Source organism: Nelusetta ayraudi, unplaced genomic scaffold (assembly GCF_046127955.1).
Source record: "Nelusetta ayraudi isolate G7.1 ecotype Tasmania unplaced genomic scaffold, CSIRO-AGI_Nayr_v1 ptg000026l, whole genome shotgun sequence".
In the NCBI taxonomy this organism is placed as follows: Eukaryota; Metazoa; Chordata; class Actinopteri; order Tetraodontiformes; family Monacanthidae; genus Nelusetta; species Nelusetta ayraudi.
Window position 1 is genome coordinate 2,805,001 of NW_027466076.1, and position 20,000 is coordinate 2,825,000.

General features: G+C 45.3%; 3 protein-coding genes and 1 long non-coding RNA gene across 9 annotated transcripts in view; 3 read left to right on the forward strand and 1 right to left on the reverse strand.

Annotated features, from left to right (window-relative positions):
- LOC142890157 (alpha-(1,3)-fucosyltransferase 7-like) overlaps window positions 1-1,652 on the forward strand; it is a 2,328-nt gene extending 676 nt beyond the window's left edge. Inside the window, exon 2 of the mRNA XM_076028998.1 lies at window positions 97-1,652. Coding sequence (XP_075885113.1) covers window positions 97-1,173 — 1,077 coding nt within the window. The 3' untranslated portion in view covers window positions 1,174-1,652. The remainder of the gene's footprint in view (window positions 1-96) is intronic.
- A 4,334-nt stretch (window positions 1,653-5,986) lies between these two features.
- On the forward strand, window positions 5,987-8,844 carry rnf224 (ring finger protein 224). The gene is made up of 3 exons (XM_076028559.1): window positions 5,987-6,171; window positions 7,112-7,380; window positions 8,379-8,844. Exons 2-3 carry the CDS (start codon window positions 7,123-7,125, stop codon window positions 8,718-8,720), a joined length of 600 nt encoding a protein of 199 aa, XP_075884674.1. The 5' UTR covers window positions 5,987-6,171; window positions 7,112-7,122; the 3' UTR covers window positions 8,721-8,844.
- Window positions 8,845-10,150: 1,306 nt separating this feature from the next.
- pisd (phosphatidylserine decarboxylase) overlaps window positions 10,151-20,000 on the reverse strand; it is an 11,502-nt gene continuing 1,652 nt past the window's right edge. Inside the window, exons 2-9 of one of the 4 annotated variants that reach the window (XM_076029003.1) lie at window positions 19,829-19,965; window positions 14,001-14,148; window positions 13,005-13,139; window positions 12,805-12,906; window positions 12,558-12,681; window positions 12,262-12,408; window positions 11,816-11,976; window positions 10,151-11,013 (exon numbers count right to left, since the gene is read on the reverse strand). In XM_076029003.1, the coding sequence (XP_075885118.1) occupies window positions 10,735-11,013; window positions 11,816-11,976; window positions 12,262-12,408; window positions 12,558-12,681; window positions 12,805-12,906; window positions 13,005-13,139; window positions 14,001-14,148; window positions 19,829-19,863 (1,131 nt within the window). In that variant the 5' untranslated portion in view covers window positions 19,864-19,965 and the 3' untranslated portion in view covers window positions 10,151-10,734. Of the gene's footprint in view, window positions 11,014-11,815; window positions 11,977-12,261; window positions 12,409-12,557; window positions 12,682-12,804; window positions 12,907-13,004; window positions 13,140-14,000; window positions 14,149-16,254; window positions 16,555-19,828; window positions 19,966-20,000 lie in introns of those variants that run through there. The other 3 variants (XM_076029002.1, XM_076028999.1, XM_076029000.1) reach the window with 3 other exon arrangements.
- On the forward strand, window positions 14,023-17,591 carry LOC142890159 (uncharacterized). 3 transcript variants are annotated; one of them, XR_012927047.1, is made up of 3 exons: window positions 14,023-14,154; window positions 16,304-16,563; window positions 17,412-17,591. It is a non-coding gene; the product is annotated as an uncharacterized LOC142890159 (long non-coding RNA). The 3 variants fall into 3 exon arrangements; XR_012927049.1 differs by lacking the exon at window positions 14,023-14,154 and adding an exon at window positions 14,512-15,324; XR_012927048.1 differs by lacking the exon at window positions 14,023-14,154 and adding an exon at window positions 15,680-15,905.

Consider the following 20,000-nt stretch of genomic DNA (forward strand, 5'->3'; position numbering starts at 1 on the left):
AATCTAAAACTGTACATCTGAAGGGAGGTTCTACAGATCAGCCTTAAATCATCATAATCCTCCTCACTCAGTCCTGATCTCACATCTTTTTTTCAGGGGTGGAGGGGCATAAAGTTCGCCATCCTGCGCATGCAGAAGATCCGCATCCTCTTCATCATCCTCAGCCTTTCACTCATGCTCCTCTTGTACAAAATGTATTGGGGCCAGAGTTCTCACAAGAAGAACAGAGAGGACGAGAAGAGAAGCCCGAGTCGGACCATACTGCTGTGGCACCGGCCCTTTGGTGCCTCCTTTAGCTTGGACGGGAACATATGCTTGGACCTGTTCAACGTTCCTGGCTGCAAAGTGGTGGATGAGCGCTCCTACTTCTCCTCAGCTGATGTGGTGGTGTTCCACAATAGAGAGCTGACAAATGGTCAGGAAAAACTTCCCCTCCACCTTCCTCATCCACAGGGCCAGAGGTGGGCCTGGCTGACTATGGAGAGCCCACCTCACAATGGGAACCTCAAGCCATTTGCCAACATCTTCAACATGACCATTACTTACAGGAGGGACTCAGATGTCTATGCACCTTACGGCGAACTGCATCCTAGAAAGGATGAAGGACAGCCAGTGGAGGGCGTCCCGCCCAACAAGACCTTCTTTGCCTGCTGGGTGGTCAGCAACTTCCAGAACTATCACAAGAGGAACCAGGTGTACAATGAGCTCAAAAAGTTCATCCCTATACAGGTGTACGGCCGGTGGGTGGGACAGCCGCTGTCCAATGAAAACCTGATACCTACCCTCCAACACTGCCGCTTCTACTTGGCCTTCGAGAACTCACAGTACAAAGATTACATCACAGAGAAGCTGTGGCACAATGCCTATAAGTCCGGGGCCATACCAGTGGTCTTTGGAGCCTCTTTGGATGACTACAAAGCTGTGGCTCCACCTCATTCTTTTATCCATGTGGACGAGTTTGCGACAGTGAAAGATCTGTCAGAGTATCTGATGCAGGTCGCCAAGGACGACAAACGCTACAAGGAATATTTCGCCTGGAAACAGAAGTGGGAAGCGAAGATCTACCCGGACTGTAGGAACATCCTGTGCAACATCTGCACGGTGTTCGACAGTTTACCTGCACACAGAGTTTACCCCGACCTGGAGGCCTGGAACAATGCTGCAAGCACCTGAACTTCTCGCTTCTCTAAGGTCCAATGCCTTCCTGCTCAGACTCCTCCATCCTTTGATGTTTTCCAGGATGGCAAACTTTTATCTGCTGTTTTTGCCTCCAGGTTGCTGATGAAGGCCGAACAGACGTTTGTCATAAAGAATTACAACATCTTCAGTGTTCTGGGTTTATTTAGTGAGGCAAGGCAATCACAAGTTAGAAGGGGAACCTGTATGGAGGAAATGTGGGAAACCTTTTCTTTGATGGATGATTTTTTTTGCATGTTTTTTTTCTCTAAGATTTTTTCTCTAGCATTTTTAATCATTACAGCAAGTGGGTTTTGTTCTATGTTTGATTGATTATTTGCTGATTTGATTAGATATGAACTCATACAACTCAGATATCTGTTAGAAAATAATCACATTACTCTGTCATATCTTTTTCAATCCCTTCCTTGTTCATGGTAGTTGGAGCATGTTGAATAAAACCAACCTAACCAGAATGTCTCTTGTTTACTTTTCTCTGTAATAACTCACATCTTGCTTGATGTGACAAGTTAACCCTACACTCAGACATGACTCAGACCGGATTCTCCCTGTCATAGTCTTCACTACCTGTCCAGATTCAAAAATGCTTTAAATGAATAAATAATGCTGAGAGTTCAACTGGAATAACTGGAACTGCCTTACATCCGGCCATTTGTACACAAGAAGCAGCAGTGAAAAACAGAGGATGATGAAGAAGATGTGGGTCTTCCGTGAGCCAAGGAGAAACGTCTTGATGTTTTCGCACCCCTAAGAAAAAGAGGTGAGATTTGGACGGAGTGAGGACGATAATGAGCATTTAAGGCTGATCTGTAGAACTCTAGTTCAGATCCACATTTTTAGATTTGCAGTTGCTTGTCTTAGTTCTTGATACAACGAGGGTAATTTGAAGTGATTGTGTTGCCACTGATTCACATGGACAAAATGAAGCGTTTGACACATTTAATTTCGAGATAGATTTCCATGTAAATAAGTAAATGGAAGGGAAAGTCAGACTGTATGTAGATGGAGAATTATCTTGTCAGACCAGGAAACAAGATGTTTTTTTCCGCACAGAACAAACGCACATCCTTGTCTACTGTTTCCCATGTGCATTAATCATTGTTTACTAGCAGGAAAATACAAGAAAAACACGAACACAATGCTGCAGTGATCTTTTTCAATTACATAATTAATTCTATAATTATAGTGCATTTTGCTATGACTTCAGAATAAATCGTCATCCACAACCGTGTTTTGGATGTATTTGAGGCTGGGAAACCATTATGGTTCACCTCCATTCTGTTGGCTGAGCAGCTGGAGGTGCAATGTGCTGACACTCCACCTCGACGTGTATGAACAATCTTTAACGTGCAGAAAGAAAAATATGACTGGACAATGCTGCAGTAGTTTTTGGGGTTTTTTTAAATGCCAGAATGAATGAATCAATCATCTGCCAACTTCTGTTTTCCATCCGTCAGCAAATCAACTCAGAACACAAAAGACTTTTCTCACACAAAGTAAAAGAAATAAATCTTAAATAATTAAATAAATCTAAAAACTCACCATTTGATTCTTCAGCTCAACCAGGTTGCTGACTTGTCGCTCCTACGGATTCAGATTGCGCCTTGCCACGTCCATCGCCAACATGGTGTTGCCATTGACCACACCCTCTGCTAAAGGTAATTTCCTCATCTGAGGGAAGTTTTTCCGGGTTGACGGGAACAAGTGAAATTTCCAATGAAGCCAGGACTGCGGTCAAGCCATCCACCAGTTTGACGGCAACAGTCAAGCCAGCAAATATTGGATTTCTGCTTGTTCTGTGTAGTGTGTACACATTCTGATAATTGCTGATCACAATGACAGAGAGAGAAGTGTATGTATTTTACAGTCTTCATCCTGTAAGTCTGAAACTGTACATGAAAGGTAATAATGTTTTTTCAGAAAAGAATTTCAGAACTAGGGCGACATGGTGGCGCAGTGGTTAGCGCTGCCGCCTCACAGCAAGAAGGTTGTGGGTTCGATTCCGGGGCCTGGACCTGGGACCTTTCTGTGTGGAGTTTGCATGTTCTTCCTGTGTCTGCGTGGGTTCTCTCCGGGTTCTCCGGCTTCCTCCCACACTCCAAAAAAAACATGCATGTGAGGTCAATTGAACACTCTAAATTGTCCGTAGGTGTGCATGTGAGTGTGAATGGTTGTTTGTTTCTATGTGGCCCTGCGATGAACTGGCGACTTGTCCAGGGTGTCCCCTGCCTTCGCCCTATGACAGCTGGGATAGGCTCCAGCAGACCCCCGTGACCCTGACCTCGGGACTAAGCGGGTATGGAAAATGAATGAATGATGAATGAATGAATAAACGTTGTTGGTAACAATTTAAAAACAGTAAAGGTCTTTTGGTTTAAATTTGTATGATTTGTATATTGTTATCACTCTATGATTCCACTTCAGGCTGGTAGTCCACCATCCTGGGAGACCCTTCACTCTCTTTCAAAAAAAAATCTGATGTAGTGTCTCCAAGAAGGGTTGCATCGCGACCACACCCCTCTTTGACCCCACGCTGCCTCCTGCTTCCCCCCTATTCCACCGGTAATTTGTGGGGCATTATAGGGGTAATTTAAAATAAAACTCCAGGCAAAAGGTAAAACAACAACAACAAAAACCTTCAACAAAACACTTAACAAAATTAAAACTCACACATTAAAAGGAAAAATAGATTAAAAAAATAAATAAAAAAAGCACACAAATTGAAAAAAACACATTCAAAATCTATTTGATGAATTTTTTTTCTCTTCCATTTTTTTCAATCTTATTGTATTTTATTTATGGCAACACTGGTTAAAGATGCTTTTATATTTTAACTCATGATATGCTTATAATTGCTGCAAATAAAATTTAATAACCACAGCTTTGAAGCCGACATTCAACAGGAGAAAAACAAAGCAGGCCGGATGGAAGTCTTGGGGGCAAGGCTGCGAGGGAGTCAAGGAACAGCTGGACCGCACTCGGCTTGGGAGGCCAATTATACCAAGTCTTCTTTGTGATGACTTTAAGAGGGAGTAGAGAAGACGGTGTAGCAAAACAGGATACAGCCGGTACATGTTTTTGCCAAGCTCAGCTCTACAGCAGAAACCACATTTTTTGATACTAACGTATGTCTCATCACCCAACCTTAGACTAACCCAACCCATGTAACTAGGAATTGCCCTAATGGTAATAAAAAGAGGCTTGCAGCCAGAGGCACTTCAGAGTTGGGTAGATGGACTGTAACTGATGTTGCCCTCCGTCACTGCTCTCCTCGCGAGAAAGATAAACTGACTCCTGTGTGTTTCTTTTATACTTTGTAGGTTTGAACTTGACAAAAAACAATAAAGGTCTTTTCCTAGGCCACACTACAACCACGCCTATGGAAAGGAGAAGCGCCAACTGGTCCAAGATGAGATCCGTGCAGAGGTTGGGGAAGAGCGCTGCAGCAAAATGGGCGGCATGTCCAAGCAAGGGGCGTGGACAAGGTGGGAGCATGTGGAACCTCGTACGATCACCTGGGCAGAGCTCTGGAGAGCAGAACCTCTGCGGACTAAGTTCTTCATACAATCGGTATATGACGTCCTCCCAAGCCCGGCCAACCTGCACACCTGGGGCCTGGCAGACACTCCTGAGTGCAAGTTGTGCCAGAGGAGGGGCACAATAGATCAGTTTTTAAAAAAGTACAAAAATATGTATTTTTATAATATATATTTTATATATTTCATGTTTCTGTAACTAATGCACAAATGCTTGACACAGTCCACTTTTATGGCATATTTTGTTAGACTTCAATTTAGTTGATGATTTCTGTGGTGGGAGTTCTTGTGACCCGCACAGAAGGGTGTTAGGCCTCAATACTGTGGGACTTTGAGGTGTTTTCGTGACCACTCAGGTTTGTCAGTCATGGTTCATCCAGCTAGTCAGTTGTTCAGACGACGTCTACAATTTAATTTCACTTTAAACTCCGCAACTATCAAGCCTGCAAAATATTGTTTTTCCATATCAGTGTGTGTTTGGGTTCCTGTTACCCAGCAACCTGACACCAGCAACCAGTAGAAACCGGACCACAGACATCTGAGAGCAGATCCACTTTCTATTGACAGATCAGGTTACACACACAGCCGACAATATTTACTGAGGCCTCTGGATTAGATAATCAACAGCACCTGGTTATGATACATGTATCAACGTTGTTATTAGGTTCTATTTTTTCAGGTCTCTTTTCAGGCAGGTTTAGGTTTATAGGTCATCTGAAGGTTATTGATTTGTATCTTTACTTAATTATAAGAAAAATAAATTACCTGGATCAGTTAGATTGTTTTTTCTTTCTTTTAATTTCTGTTTCTGATTCATTTAACATTTCCACTGAAGTTTTTCCCCCCGCAATTATTCACAATTTGATTGCTGCGGGTTTTGTTTCCTTGAATTTTCCTGCCAGTCACAGTTTCTGCTGTTGAGTGAGAGAGACTGAATAATTGATGTAGGTGATACACTCTCGCTCTCGCTCTCTCTATCTCTCTCTCTCTCTCTCTCTCTCTCTCTCTCTCTGGAGCAGAGCGAGAGACTTTGTAGACAGAGAAGGACAACGGCTAGGGAAGAGAGTAAAAAAAACAAAACAGAGGAGATGCCCAAGGAGAACAGAGAAGTCAGAGAAGGAAACTCAGCAGAATGTGAGACAGGGAGAAATTGATTCTGACAAAGAAAAGAGTGAAGAGGAGTTGAGAAGAGGTAAACAAAAGATTGAAAGGAAGAAACTGAGGAGAAAGAGGAGTTAAGGCGAATTGAGGGGGTTAAAGAAGACAGAAGTATCGGGAAAAGGGAAAAACCTGGATTAAAAAAGGAAAAACGGAGCATTAAAACAAGAGAAGACAGTGAGCTCGGGAAATAAAAACAGCCATCGAAGAGAAGAGAAGAGAAGAGAAGAGAAGAGGAAGCAGGAAGAGGAGATGTGACGTGAGGAACAGGAAGAGCCAGGTGACCTCCTACTCGAGCGGCTGGTTAAATTGTTTCTCCAGGTTCTGACATGCGTGCAATGCTCACTTTTCCAAATGATCTGCAGCTGTGAATGTGAGTGAGGGTGCCTTCTTTGTCCTGGTGCGTCACCCCTGTCATCATGAGGCGGCAACACGTCCGTGGTGCCGGTAGCCCCGCGCTCCTCCCCGTAAATATGATATGGATATGATAGGAATAAAGTTATTCTCCATTGTTTGTCATGTTATCCACTTGGTTGCGCTGCTTCCATTGTTATGTAATACGGTAGAGTTCTTATCCAATCATATTTCAGCCAACTATGTCTTGTTCTGTGAAATCTGCCCCAGGCCTTTGCAATCAACATTGCAGGCTCCTGTGCGCTGCAAGTGAACGGACCGCAGTTAGTAGCGATAGCCAATCAGATCTCGAGTCTGCGAGGCCAAGGCCAGTTAGCTGGCCTTACACTGAACTGTGATTGGACAAGCACTCATGAGAGCCGCACAGACTTAACTAATCCAATAGCGGAAGGAGGAGAAGAAGTTAAATTGCCGAATCATCTGGAATTTATAATGTAAAATAACTCGGTGTGTTATTGTTCAATCGTTTTTCTGTTGCATATTCTGAAAAACAAATGCAAAAAATCTGTTTGCTTTTATTTCCAACGACTAGTTGGTTTTGTCATTATCTTAATGGCAACAATGCGCGGTTTATTGGACAAACTTGTTTGAACTCGCAGAGCTAATTGCTATTGCTATTGCTGTGCTGCTTAAAACATCGTTGACCAATGTCTTAAAAATCGCAATTCCTTTTTGAGTTTTGACATCAATGACAGTGTTATGACGTGTTTTCATTTTGTTAGCGACTAAGTAGGCCAGTGACGCTGTCCCAGTGGGGATGCTCAAAGGTACAAGAGACCTAAACGTGACTTCTTGCGCTCTGTCAGGGCGGAGAAAAATGTCGGATGGCAGAGCTGAGGAAGAGGAAGAGGAAGAGGAAGAGGAGGCCCATCAGCCCTTCCCCTGCCCGCCGCCTCCTTTGCCTCCCCCCTCCTCTGCCACTGACCCCACAGGGTCACTGCAGAGGCGGGACCTGCTGTGCATTGTGTGCTTCGGCAGCTACGACCTGGCGAACAGGTTGCCCCGCCGACTGCACTGTGGCCACGCCTTCTGCCAGGCCTGTCTGAAGAGACTGGACACGGTCATCAACGAGCAGGTGAGCGGCCAGTGTTCACGTTCTGTAGTTGAGCGGAAGCACAGACACCTGTGCAAACACTCTTGGAAAAAGTAAAAGTACTGACTCGACTCTTTTACTCAAGCAAAAGGGAGAAAGTCGGTGGTTCAGAAAAGAACTTTGGTGAAAAGTGAAAATTACATAGTTCTGACCAGTCAGCCATTATTGCATGTTGACACTTTTAACTAACCATAACCAATGTAATGTTATATTTAACTACACGACTGTAGAGGAGGAAGATCGATTAATTTACACTGTGCAATGTCCTGCTGAGAGATAAGAGTCACACGACTGGCCCTGGCACCATCGCCGTTTGGAGTGAAGCTGTCATGAGAATGGCTGGTGGTCGACTTCCTATTGTGATTAGCATGTGGGAGTGTCCCACCTAGAGCGTGTGTTTTATGGCTTCTCAATCTCAAGGGAGATAACTGTGTTTGAAGAGGAGCATTATAGCCAATCAGGCTTCACCTCCAGTACCCCGAACTAACCCTCACCCTTCACCGGAGAGCCACGCTGCAACTTGCTCTTTTGTTTTGTTTTGTTTTTTAGCTGCATTTTTCTTTCATTCCTGTTGTTGCATTTTTAACGCGGTGAAGCCGAAGTTGACACACAACCTCTCCTCGCCACCCTTACCTCTCCAAAAATGGGCCATTGGTCATAACTATCACAGATTATACAGCATTGCTAGTATTGAGAGTACCAAAGCTGTTTAAAAAAAAAAAGTGATCCAGATGCTCATGCAAGACGTCTGGTCAGTTCAGTACAGATTGCTCTCTCACAACTTTTTCATTTTTGGAAATTGATAAAAAGGAATGTTTTGTTTCATTCATCACAAAATACAATTTACTTAAAATGCATTTTAAGCATTTCAGTTGAATCAGTACTTTTACCAGAGTATTTCTTTACACACGTAGCTGTACTTTTACTCAAGTACAGAATGTGGATACTTTAGCCACAATCCGCCCCCCTCCCTCCCCCAGGTGTGGATCCCGTGCCCGCAGTGCCGGCAGAACACTCCCCGGCCCAGGGGAGGAGCAGCAGGTCTGGATCTGGACCTGGCCTCCTTCCTGGGTGTGAAGGCTCAGCAGACCTGTCCCTCCAGCTGCTCCTTGACCTCCTGGAGCTCCAGCCGCAGGCAGCGGGCGCCAGCGGCAGGCGGCGAGGCCAGGGACGGGAAGCTGTGGCTGGGGAAGGAGGAGGCCACCGACGACGGCTGGTCACACGGCGGCCTGGCGGAGCCGCGCTTCCATCGCTACGCCAACTGCTGCCCCCTGCCCTCTTATTGGCTGTGCTGCTGGTTCTGCTGCCCAGGGCGGGGCTAGCAAATACCAGCCTATACTGGCAGCAGCAAAGCAGAACGGTCCAGCGTGTAAAATTTGGCTTGATTTGTGGTTTTTATGTCAGTGAAAGCAACATACGGCCCAATGATGCATTAATAAAAGTGTATATATCTACACTACCAGTCAAAAATTTGGACACCTTATGAATTGAATGCTTTTTCTTTCATACTCATGATTATTGACATTGCAGTTTCTCACTGAAGGCATCAAAACTACGTACAAACACACGGAATTATGTAGGAAACAAAAGTCTAAAATAACTCAAACACGTTTTATATTTAAAATCTTCAAAATATCCGCTTTTCATAAAAAGCTATTTAGAGTTATTTACCGTTTTCTTTTTCTCAGCTGCATAATTACATATATCTTGCTCATATATTTTATGTCTTCAGTGTCAATCTGCAGTGTAGAAAGTTGTATGCATGAGGTGTGTACAAACCTTTTTGACAGTGTACATATATTCTTATACATAAGGTGTCCCAAAAAATGAACACACACTGTAGCAGCTGATAAATCAATTGTTTGTTTGTTTTTTTCTTCACAGATTAAACCCACAGGAATTAACGACCAGGCTAAAGTTTGAAGGAAGGAAATTCATTCTAAAATGCTGCTGGTATGAAAGCATGAAAACGCAGTCAGACCATTGAGGAGGGAGTTTCAAAAAGAGCCACCGAGCACCATCGCTGTCGCCACCACTGGAATTAGAGACGAGTTGGAAGCTCATGGAAGTGTTCAGAACGTCCACGAGAAGCGTTGCGGCAAACCACGGACATCGAGAAGCTCGCCGTGAGGTACAACTTCAACTGCGTTTTCATACTTCCAGTAGCATTTTAGAATGAATTTTCCTTTCTTTAAAGTTTCCAATATTCCAATGGGTTTAATCTAACCAAATTACTTTTATTGTACTGCGAGTATGCGCATTTATTAGTGTATTTTTGGGCAGTATGTTAAGCCTTTACCAATACCAATATGTATATATCCTAAATTCAGCCAAATTTTACACACGGGACCATTAAGGAAGTACATTTAAAAAAAAGAGAGTGAGAGAGAGAGAGAGAGAGAGAAAGGGAGAGGGAGAGAGAGAGAGAGAGAGATGTTCTGATGTTATACAATATATATAATGTGTGGGTCTTGCTTCATCTAAACACAAATAAAATGAAATAAAGAATCTTACCTGGGAAGAAGACATACAGGAAGTGCCCATTATTATTATTACAGAGCAGCACTGTTACAGACTGTGTTTGAAGTCTCATAATGCAGAATGGCCCTTTATGAAAGTTACATGCAGAGCGTCACCGAACGCAAAAGGTCCAACAGAGCCATCAGTGTCAGCGGGAGGCTGTAAACAGAGGGCTAAATACCCTGATTACCAGACAGGACATTGTCAAGCACGGAAAGATCTGAAAACGAGGTAGGTGATGGTAGAGAGGTTTAATTCATTCTCTCTGCATAATTACGCCAAAACTGATGAGAAGAAGTTTAGTAGTAGTTACATAATTTACAAGAGCGGTGGGAAAAGACAGCTACTCCATAAACAGCACCCGGTGGCAGTGGGCCTCCTCTGTCCAGTTAGTTGCTCCAAGACAAGATTTGAACAATAAAGCTCTATGATCAGCTCAATGATGACAGGACGGAGGGCGATTTTTCTTTGTCAAACGTATCAACTGGAATGAGCGAGATGTTGGATATAAAAAGGAAGTTAGTCTCACGTTCTGGCTCTGTGAGTCGAGTGGGTGCGTTAGCTCGTGGGCGGGCGGCGCCACAGAGACAATGATAAATAAAGAATAAAAAAAACAACCAACACGGTAAGAGATTTGGCATTTTCCCTGAAGAAGGCACATGGCATTCTGGGAGTCCGAGTCCTCTTGCAGCTTGCCTCCCCCATGATCCTTTTCACTGCAAAAACTACTCGTCGAGTACTTGGATGAATATCTGTGCAGTGAGGCTCCTCCCACTCCCACTCCCACTCCCTGCTCCCAGTCTCTGGCTCGGCCAATCAGAGGCTGCCGAGTCCCTCTCCCACTCTGATTCGCTGTCCCGGCTGCAGCTTGAAGCTGAAGTCCTTGGGCGCCTCAAACAGGAGCACGATGGTGGAGCCCAGGTTGAACTCCCCGACCGCCATGCCCCTCTCCAGGGCCACGCCCGCTCCGTCCGCACAGGCCACGCCCCCGTCGGCCATCGTGTCCAATGGCTGCTTGCCCGCTGCTGCGTCCCCGGCATAGCTGTGGTCGAAGAAGGAGCCTTTCTTGTAGCGAGGAGAGTTGGTCTGGAGCTCCTGCAGGAGATGAGGGAAGGTCAAAATTATTTTTTTTCCCTTATCATGAAGTCGCGACCCAAATGTATTCCACTGCACTCAAATTTATCGCACAAAAATAAAAAGGCCAGTCCACCTTCTATCACGTCCGGTGAATAAATAACCGAATTGACTGAATTGAATTTTGCGCAAAGAACTGAAATCCTGCTAAATAAATGCACAAACATTTTCTCAATAAATATATATTTAAAAAAAAAAAAAAAAACTTCAAAGTCGCGACACAATCCAAACAGCTCTGAGTCTCACTTTTAGGCCGCGTCCCACCAGTTGGGAAACGCTCTTCTAAAGTAATATTCAACGTAATTACACACACACGTTTTCACAAGCAACCTTTGCCATCCCATCGGTGTTATTGTTAGCGAGCTGCTACTTCGGTAAACACACAGATCTTTTTCCTCTTCTTCTCCTTCTTCCACCTCAGAATACTCGCAGCGCCACACAAGGCGCAGCTTCGGTACTACACTGTTATCAGTCGTTTCTAGCGTTTCAGCGTTTTCCAAAAACGATAATTTTTTAGTTTAAGTATTTTAATTTAAATCAAGTGGTTGCGTTCAGGATCCCTGCTGGCAGTTTTTGGTATCACACATAAAAGGTTCTAACACACCTGCGCAAACTTGATGGCAGACAAAGGCCAGGTATGTTGAACGCAGTGAATATTGGAAGTGGAGACGCCAGCAGGGAAATGGTTTTCAATTTTGAATCTGTTGTATTATTTCTGGCGGGAGTGGGCCTGCGGAGTGGAGAGGTGGGCTGCCTCGCTCACCTTGTCAAAGTAGACCCTGATGGACCCCACGTTGGTGGCCCCCACGGCCGTGAGCGAGAAGAAGCCGTGTTGCCACTTGCCGGTGAGCGCCACGCGCTCGTTGAGGCAGAAGAGCTCCTTGACCAGCCGGGCCACGCCAGGGTTGACTGACATTAACGAGCCTAGAGGGGCGGCAGAGGGGGCGGGGCATGGGCACCAGTGAGGTGAAAGGAAAGGAAGGAAATGTACATGATTAAAGCAACATACAGTGCAATACAGAAGAAAAAAAGGAGTAGGAGGTAAAAGAAGTAGAGGAGAAAGAGGGGGATGAGGAGGAGGAAGAAGTGGCACTTTGAGACGCCTTTTGGATATGATTTAGTGCTGTACAAATAAAAGTTGATTGATTGATTGATTGATTGATTGACTGATTGATTGATTGATCGATGGAAACGGGCCAACAACCCTACCTGGGAAGTGGCGGCGAAGCTCCACCCTCCAGTCGGTGGGCGAGTGGAAGCAGTGGTAGTCGCCCGGCGCCAGGTAGATGACCACGTGGAACAGGTCGTTCTCGGCCGACGACAGCAGCAGCTCCCGGAAGGACGAGCACTCCGAGTCTGAGGAGAGAGACGGGGTCACTTCCACATCCGGGAAGATTCACAAGCGTACACGACATGGTACTGGCGGGTTGATGAAAGTGGGAGACTTATTAATATTTTACTGAGTTTCTCATTCGGGTGGAAAAACACTAGTCGTGACCATTTACCTTTGCCCCGGCCCTCCTGAGGGCCCAAGAAGCTCTCCAGGCTGTAGGTGACTCCCTTCACCTGCTCCACCTCCGAGTTCTTCACCAGGCCAAAGTGGAGGATTTTCCCGTCAGCCGGAGAGACCTGACAGAGAGCAGAGAGCGGGAGTTAAGAGAAGAAGACGGGGAAGAAGGGGAGGTGGAGGAGGTAGAGGTCGAAGAGGAGAAAGAGGAAAAGGAGGAAGAGGAGGAGGAGGAGCGCTCTCACCAGGCAGGATGAAGCACAGAGAGGTCGGACTGCTGGTTTGAGACGCCGCCGGAAAAATTCCCCCAGATTCCGGTAGTGGTGTAAATCCTCCACTGCTGCCTCCTAGTGGGAGGAGAGGAGAAGAAAAGACAGAATGAGGATTTTGGATGAGAAGAAAAGAAAAAAGACCAAAAAAAAACCAAAGCCAAGTGGTTCCGGACCTGCATGTTGACCCCGAAGGTCCAGATGTAGAGCGAGTAGATGGGCTTCCTCAGCCAGGTGGGCAGGTCCATCCCGTTCAGCCGACCCCAGGCCCGGGACAGGAGCCGGGTGGGGAAGGAGCGGTACAGCGCCACCTACAGCACCAAACACAAATCACATCATTATTATTATTACTCCCATTATTATTATTGTGGTTGTTATTACGATTATTAATATTACCATTATTATGATAAGAATAGGAATGCCTTTATTAATCCCACATTGGGGAAATTTGCAGAGTTACATCAGCGTATACAGTGCCAAAATAAGAATTAAAAAGAAATCAAATACATGTAAAAAATTATTCACATATCCAAATAAGTTACAAAAAAAAAAATAAGGGCCAGATCCACAAAGAATGGAGTACAGCGGTAAATTGCAGCGCTTTTTCCAGCAACTTGCCACCAATGACGAAAACGCCCCGAAACGCAGTATCCGAGGGGTCAGAAGTGCAAACTGCGCCCAAGATCATCACATCAGCTCCCCCACTCGTTGCTTGGGTGAGCAACTCAATTGAAATGAATAGGCCGTCATCTAGGCGTCTGGGGGTGTGGCGTACACGCGCACCTTTCCCGGGGTCTCCGTCACCCCTCTTAACATGAACATATTAACAGCTACACGAACAAATACAAGCCGCCAGACGACAGAAAGCGAGAAAATGTCCCCTCAGTTCCAGCGACTCTGCCGTCTCAACATAACGGAGCACCAGCGGACAAACACAAGGTCCAGAAATGTCTGCAGGAGTGAGTGAGTGAGTGAGTGAGTGAGTGCAGAACAACCATTAACATCTCGCCGTCACCTGCTGGAGCCCGAAAAACACGTCTGAAACATTTTTACCTGACGAGCCGCCAGAAATACTCCGTGTGCGCACACACACACACACACACACACACACACACACACACACACACACACACACACACACACACACACCCACCCAAGGCTGCCGCCCTTACCCGATTGGCTAGCGGCCTCAGTGCGCTGGTGGACAGAATGTAGCAGAGGAGGGCAATTGGCCGACGGCGCCATGGCGGCGTGGGCCGAGACACCCCCCCGCTGAGCGCGTTCAGGCGGCGACGGAGGGCCAAGCGAGGCACCTGGAGCCTGACGGTGAGGACAAGATGTGGGTGTGAGAGAGAGGGAGAGAGAGAGAGAGGGAGGGGGGGAGAGAGAGAGAGAGAGAGAGACGGACAGGACGGTGAGCTCCGCAGGGAAACCGTGGGGAGAACAAAAAAATTGGGGGATAAAAAAGAACAGGAAATGGTGATATAAAGGAAATAGTGTGTGTGTGTGTGTGTGTGTGTGTGTGTGTGTGTGTGTGTGTGTGTGGTAGCAGGATGAGGAGAGGGACGCAAGATTCCCCAGGAGGAAATAGGGATAACCAGGTCTTAAACTGTTTTGATTGGTCCTTGCAACATCTCTTCTTCTTCTTCTTCTTCTTCTTCTTCTTCTTCTATGGCAATCTTGGTGATTTCCCATAGAGTGCGCCACCATCGGTCACCAAGGGAAAATGAATGGCCTAGTAGTAATTTATAGTACATCATTTAGAGTGATGAAGTGCCTCGAGCATGGATAGCGCGAACCATATGATCAATATGATCAATATGATTATCACCACCAAAGGAGGCGTACTCGAGGTAGAAGTGAGAGACTTTGCAACGACCAATCAAATGACTTTGGGTGAGATCGGGGCGTGGGTATCCCCGTTTCCTCCAAGGGAAAAAAAAATCTTGCAAGAGGGACAGCTGGAGGAGGAGGACTCGGTAAACCTACGGTGGCAGGGATGCTAATGCTAAAGGCTAAAGACTAAACGCGAGATAAGACACCAGTGCGTGCCATAAATCAATGCACGTTTTTTCAATCTCTGACTCTGAGGCGTTGACACACAATCCCAGTGAATTGACTCATTTCCAAACATGCATCGTGGGTCGTCGAACCTTCAAACACTTTCAATTCCTGCCACCAGTAAAACGCTGCATCGCCTGGTTTCATTTCTTCTCAAGTCTTTACAGCGACGATTTGAAACTCCATGGGCTTTCGTAACTTTCATAAAACCAAACAAAAAAACATGCAGAGAATTTCAAAATGTGAGCACTAACATCTAACTTGATGGGATTACTTTGGTTCTCCGGTAATTAACAGAGGACCTCTACATCCTGTACTGGCATCGCATCGTACAAACTTATCGGCTTTCTCTTTGTTTGTTCTTGGGTCGGGAGATAACTGGGTTAGCGGGTTAGCACAGGATCAACAGCAAAGGAGCTAAAGGGGCTAAGCTAGGTGAGAGCTAAAATAGCTGACCTGCACGCGTGCACACACACATACACAAACACATCTTGAGCTAATCTCCAGCCTGAGAACTGCTCTCTCTCTCTCTCTCTGAGAGTTTCTCTCTAAAACTCTATATGATCATAACAATAACAATAATTATTACGATAATTATTACAATAATTATTGCAATATTTATCGATAACGATTAAAGTGAACGATTTTGATTTAAGTAGCCTCTCTGTTGAGTGAGAGAGACTGAATATTTGATGTGGGGGATTCTCTCTCTCTCTCTCTCTCTCTCTCTCTCTCTCTCTCTCTCTCTCTCTCTCTCTCTCTCTCTCTCTCTCTAGTTCCTCTTTTCCTCTTTGCTTAAATCAAACTCACTTCTGCCATCAACTGTTTTGTTGTTTTTCTCCCCTCCTCCTGGCAACATTGTGTCGCTCAGACATCACTGGTTTTGATTTTGAGGTTTTTTAACCAATCCTGAGAAAAACTGAACAGACCAGACATGGGCAAACTACAGCCATATGCGGGCGGCCCTGTAAAGCTTTTTGATTTGGCCCACCCAACTTGAAGAAATTATATCAATAGTAAGTAAGTCATAAAATAGCTGTATTTCAACCATTTTTCCAGCGTCTGTGGAGTCATTTCAATGAAGAGCTAAATACTGTGGGGTTTCAAAGCTTCATTTCCAATAGACATTAAAGCATATGTTTTCTGCATATCCCATGGTATATTTTTCCTCCTATGAGGTGGGTCACCAAAACACCATCTGCTCCTGCTCCTGCTCCGGCACCCTCTGCCAAATTTTCCAACACACTGTGGTCCCACCAATCAAAACGCTTGCTCACCACCTAGACTAGACTGAGGTCGACAAAACTTCTCCATACTTTCCTTCACTCTTATTCCTTCCCGTCTACTCCGACTTTCCTCTCCCACCTGAATCGGGCTGATGTTCTCGTCCTCGCCCGACCTCTTCCTCCTCCAGCACCTCCTCCAGAACCTCCACCATCCTGGCCAGCATCGGTCACACGACACCGCCGCCTCACCTGCCGCAGCAGGTCGCGTTCCCTACGCTCCCCGCCACCGCCACCGCCACCCTTGGAGAAGAACCTCACCATGAACGAGCTCTGGCCACAGGAGCAGCAGACAGAGCCGGCCGCTGACACATGCTGATGCTAGCGTGTTGCTCGGCTCGGCTGGGATGCAGACACGTGTTGGGAAGGAAGAGGAAGAAGTGGCAGCCGGGCGAGCGCACAAGTCGAGGGAGGGAGAGAGAGAGAGTTGTTAATACTTAAGCTCATCCTCTCTCAGCCCTCCCTCCCTCCCTCGGTCTATTTATATAATCAGACACATTAAGACAATAATACCTACTAGTAAACTCATAGCTATGAATTGTTCCTGATTGATGATTTGTGAAACAAAATACAAATTTAAACTCAACTTTTGACTTTCATGTGCTACCTTTTAGGACAGACTATAAATGAATATATTGTCACTGTGTCAGTACAACCCAGTTAAATTGTATTCTTCAGCATATTATGTTTAAATGTTTTTTATATTTGTTTGTTTGTGGAAGGTATTTTGAGGGTGCAATCCATGTTTTTGGAGGAAAGCAGAGATTAAAATAATAGCAGTAACAAAAGAAGCATACACCTGATTTTTATTCTGTTCGATTCTTAGTGATTTGTGACACCGCGACCCTGAGCGCAGGAGTAAGCGGGTGTATAAGACGGATGGATGGATAGATGGATGGATGCATAGAATAGAACAGGACAGTATAGAATAGAACGCCTTTACTAATCTCACATTGGGGAAATTTGCGTAATTGCAGCAACAACGTAGTGTAAAGAGAAGGAAAACTATATCAATTAAAAAGAACTAAAGGAAAAAAAAGAAGTTTGTGATTTTACAGTTTATTCAGTAAGAAAAAAAAGATGAAAAAATCTAAGTTGTTTTTTTTCCCCATCAACAATTCAATTATTAACGCTACCGAATGAGATGACGTTAATCATTGTCAAATAATTATGACAGAAATAATTTCATAATCATTGAGCATCTGAAAGATTCGTCTCCTACTCTTTCCTGATCTCCAGACCACATCCAATCCAATCAGAGGACAGCAGAGAGAGTGGGGAGGGGGCATGAGGTGAGGAGAGGGGGGCGTGGCCAGGGCCTGAGCAGCTGATGTGTCATCAGCTGCCACGCGGAGGACAACCTCTGTCCCTAAACTCAGGAACGTCACCTTTCACCCAGTGACGGCGGGAGTTGGCATGTCAGGGAGCACAGGATCGACATCGGCACACGATGTCGGACACTGTGACCGATCAAGCGACCGGGGTGACCTAGGCAAATTTGCCCAATGTGGGTATAAATAACTTGGCAACTGCAACAATGGATTGTTGTTGTTCGGGGGCACGGTTTTAAGCAACGCACACACACACACACACACAGAGTGATGTGACGTGAGAGAGCTGACAGAAGTGTTGAATAAAAGTTACATTAAAAGAAAATTAAAAATGAGGAAAATGGAGAGAATTATTGTGATATTTAGGTGTTCTGCAATTCTAGGGGTATTGGAAATGCATTAGCATTTCAGGGATTTTTTTTTTGTATTGTATTTTACTTATATACTTTATTTTTGATATTCCTTGTTGGGCACTAAGAAAGGTTTTGCGCGTTGCCATTATAATTTTAGAAATAATATAATATTGGATACAGGAGGAATAGATAGAATAACACAACTATTGTTCCGGTTTTATGATGTTGTTCGGGGGGGGGGATGCTTTTAAGGGACGCACGCACACACCGACAGAGTGATGTGAAGTAAGAGAGCTGACGGAAGTGTTGAATAAAAGCTACGTCAGAAGAAACCACAGAAGAGTTTCTTTATTCATTCTACAGTGCATACAAAGGAAGAAACGGAATCAAACAGCAAAGGCTTCTTTTTCAGGGGGAGAAAGGGAAAGAGACAACAAAAAAGGGAGAAGGAAGTGCAGAAAGAGGATGTGGACACGTCTGAACAAAGTCGTGTCTCACTGAGAATCACGCGCAAAAAGACGTCACGTTGGCAATGAGCCAGGAAAAGGCAAGACAAACACAAGACAACGCGAGCAAAGGCTTATCCAAGTCAAGATGTCTCTCAACCTCCAGAGCCAGCAAGCACATGTAACAGATGTTCAAATGCAATAGGTTTATATTTCACCAAATCTAATTTTTCTGTCTGTTCATATTTTGTAATAATTTTTTTGATGTGTTTGCACCTATTTTTGTATTTAATTCAGGGAGCTTTTACTTTGGTAAGTCGTACGTTCATTTCGTGACCTTTGACATCTCAATGACATCACTTGCTGCAATTTTGCACCGTTCGCCTCACTCGGTTTTTGGATCCTGTGAGGAGAGGTAGGGCATGTAATTGCGTCTGTCATTGCAGTGGTAAATGGTGGTAAATTAACACTAAACAGGGGTGCAAGTTTAACTCAGCCATGTTAAGTAGTGCATTTACTTATTTTTCTATCCTGTGTGCACTTTTATGTATCATGCCAATTGGCCAATCTCAAGTTGAGCTAAGGGAGCATGGCAGTTCTTCATGTAAACAACATGAAGAACTGCCATGTGACTATTTACATTGTCGATTGTCACTCAAGGCATCAACACTATGAATGAACACAAATGGAATATGTATTAAACAAAAAAAGTGTGAAATAACTCGGACAAGTTTTATATTTTTAGGGTGATCTAGAATAGCCACCCTCCATATAAAATATATATAACAAAACATTTTTTTTCTTTCATTAATCCACATATCTTGGTCACATATTTGATATCTTCAGTGTGTATCTGCAGTGCAGAAAGTAATAAAGATAAAGCAGAAACAGGTGTGTCCAATCTTTTGACTGTCAGTGCAGGTTGCTGTGTTTCCTTGTTTTGAAGGTGTGCCTGAGGAAAGCTGGCTGTGAGAAGTTGCTAACTGCCCTGTCTCATTCCCCATCATCCAAAAACACAACACAGGGCTCACAGCCAACCCAAGTGCCATGCCATACCGGCTACACACACACACACACACACACACACACACACACACACACACACACACACACACACACACACACACACACACACACACACGCAAGCGAGAGAGGCCGGCTGCCACCAGGTGCAGCACACAGGGTCGCACACAAAACATGGGGGGACCAACTACACGTGTCTGTGAGAAAAGAAACCATACAAGATCTAAGTGAGGAAAGACATAATGAACTTAATCCAACAATCGGGGGACCAATCGCAAGAATGCCGCCATCACTCAGACTCAGAGGGAGACACCAACCCCAAGGCCCAAAAGATCAGCCGAAGAAAGCCACGCTGACGGCGCCCTGTACTGGCGACACAACGGCAGGCAACCGGCAAGACAAATCCTCCAGAGTCGCTCATCCAGTTCGACACAAAGCCCCACAAAACACGGCCTGATGTGCAAAGCCGCAGCGGGCAAACTGAGGAGGGGGATGGCGCCTACCTCAGTGGGCGTGGCCAAAGGGGGCGGGCTTCCATCCTCTTGTGAGCCGCTGCTCCGGTAGTGGTGGTAGCCGAGGTAGCCGCCACCCGTCACCAGCAGGATGGGCAGTGGCCGCGGCCGGGGCAGGAAGCTGCGGCCTGGACGGAGGAGGAGGAAACAACAGCGACATCTG

Bases quoted from the DNA above. Each gene is read 5' to 3' on its own strand.
- rnf224 (XM_076028559.1), top strand. From the start codon at position 7,123: ATGTCGGATGGCAGAGCTGAGGAAGAGGAAGAGGAAGAGGAAGAGGAG. The intron at 7,381-8,378 runs GTGAGCGGCCAG...TCCCTCCCCCAG, and splicing joins ACACGGTCATCAACGAGCAG to GTGTGGATCCCGTGCCCGCA.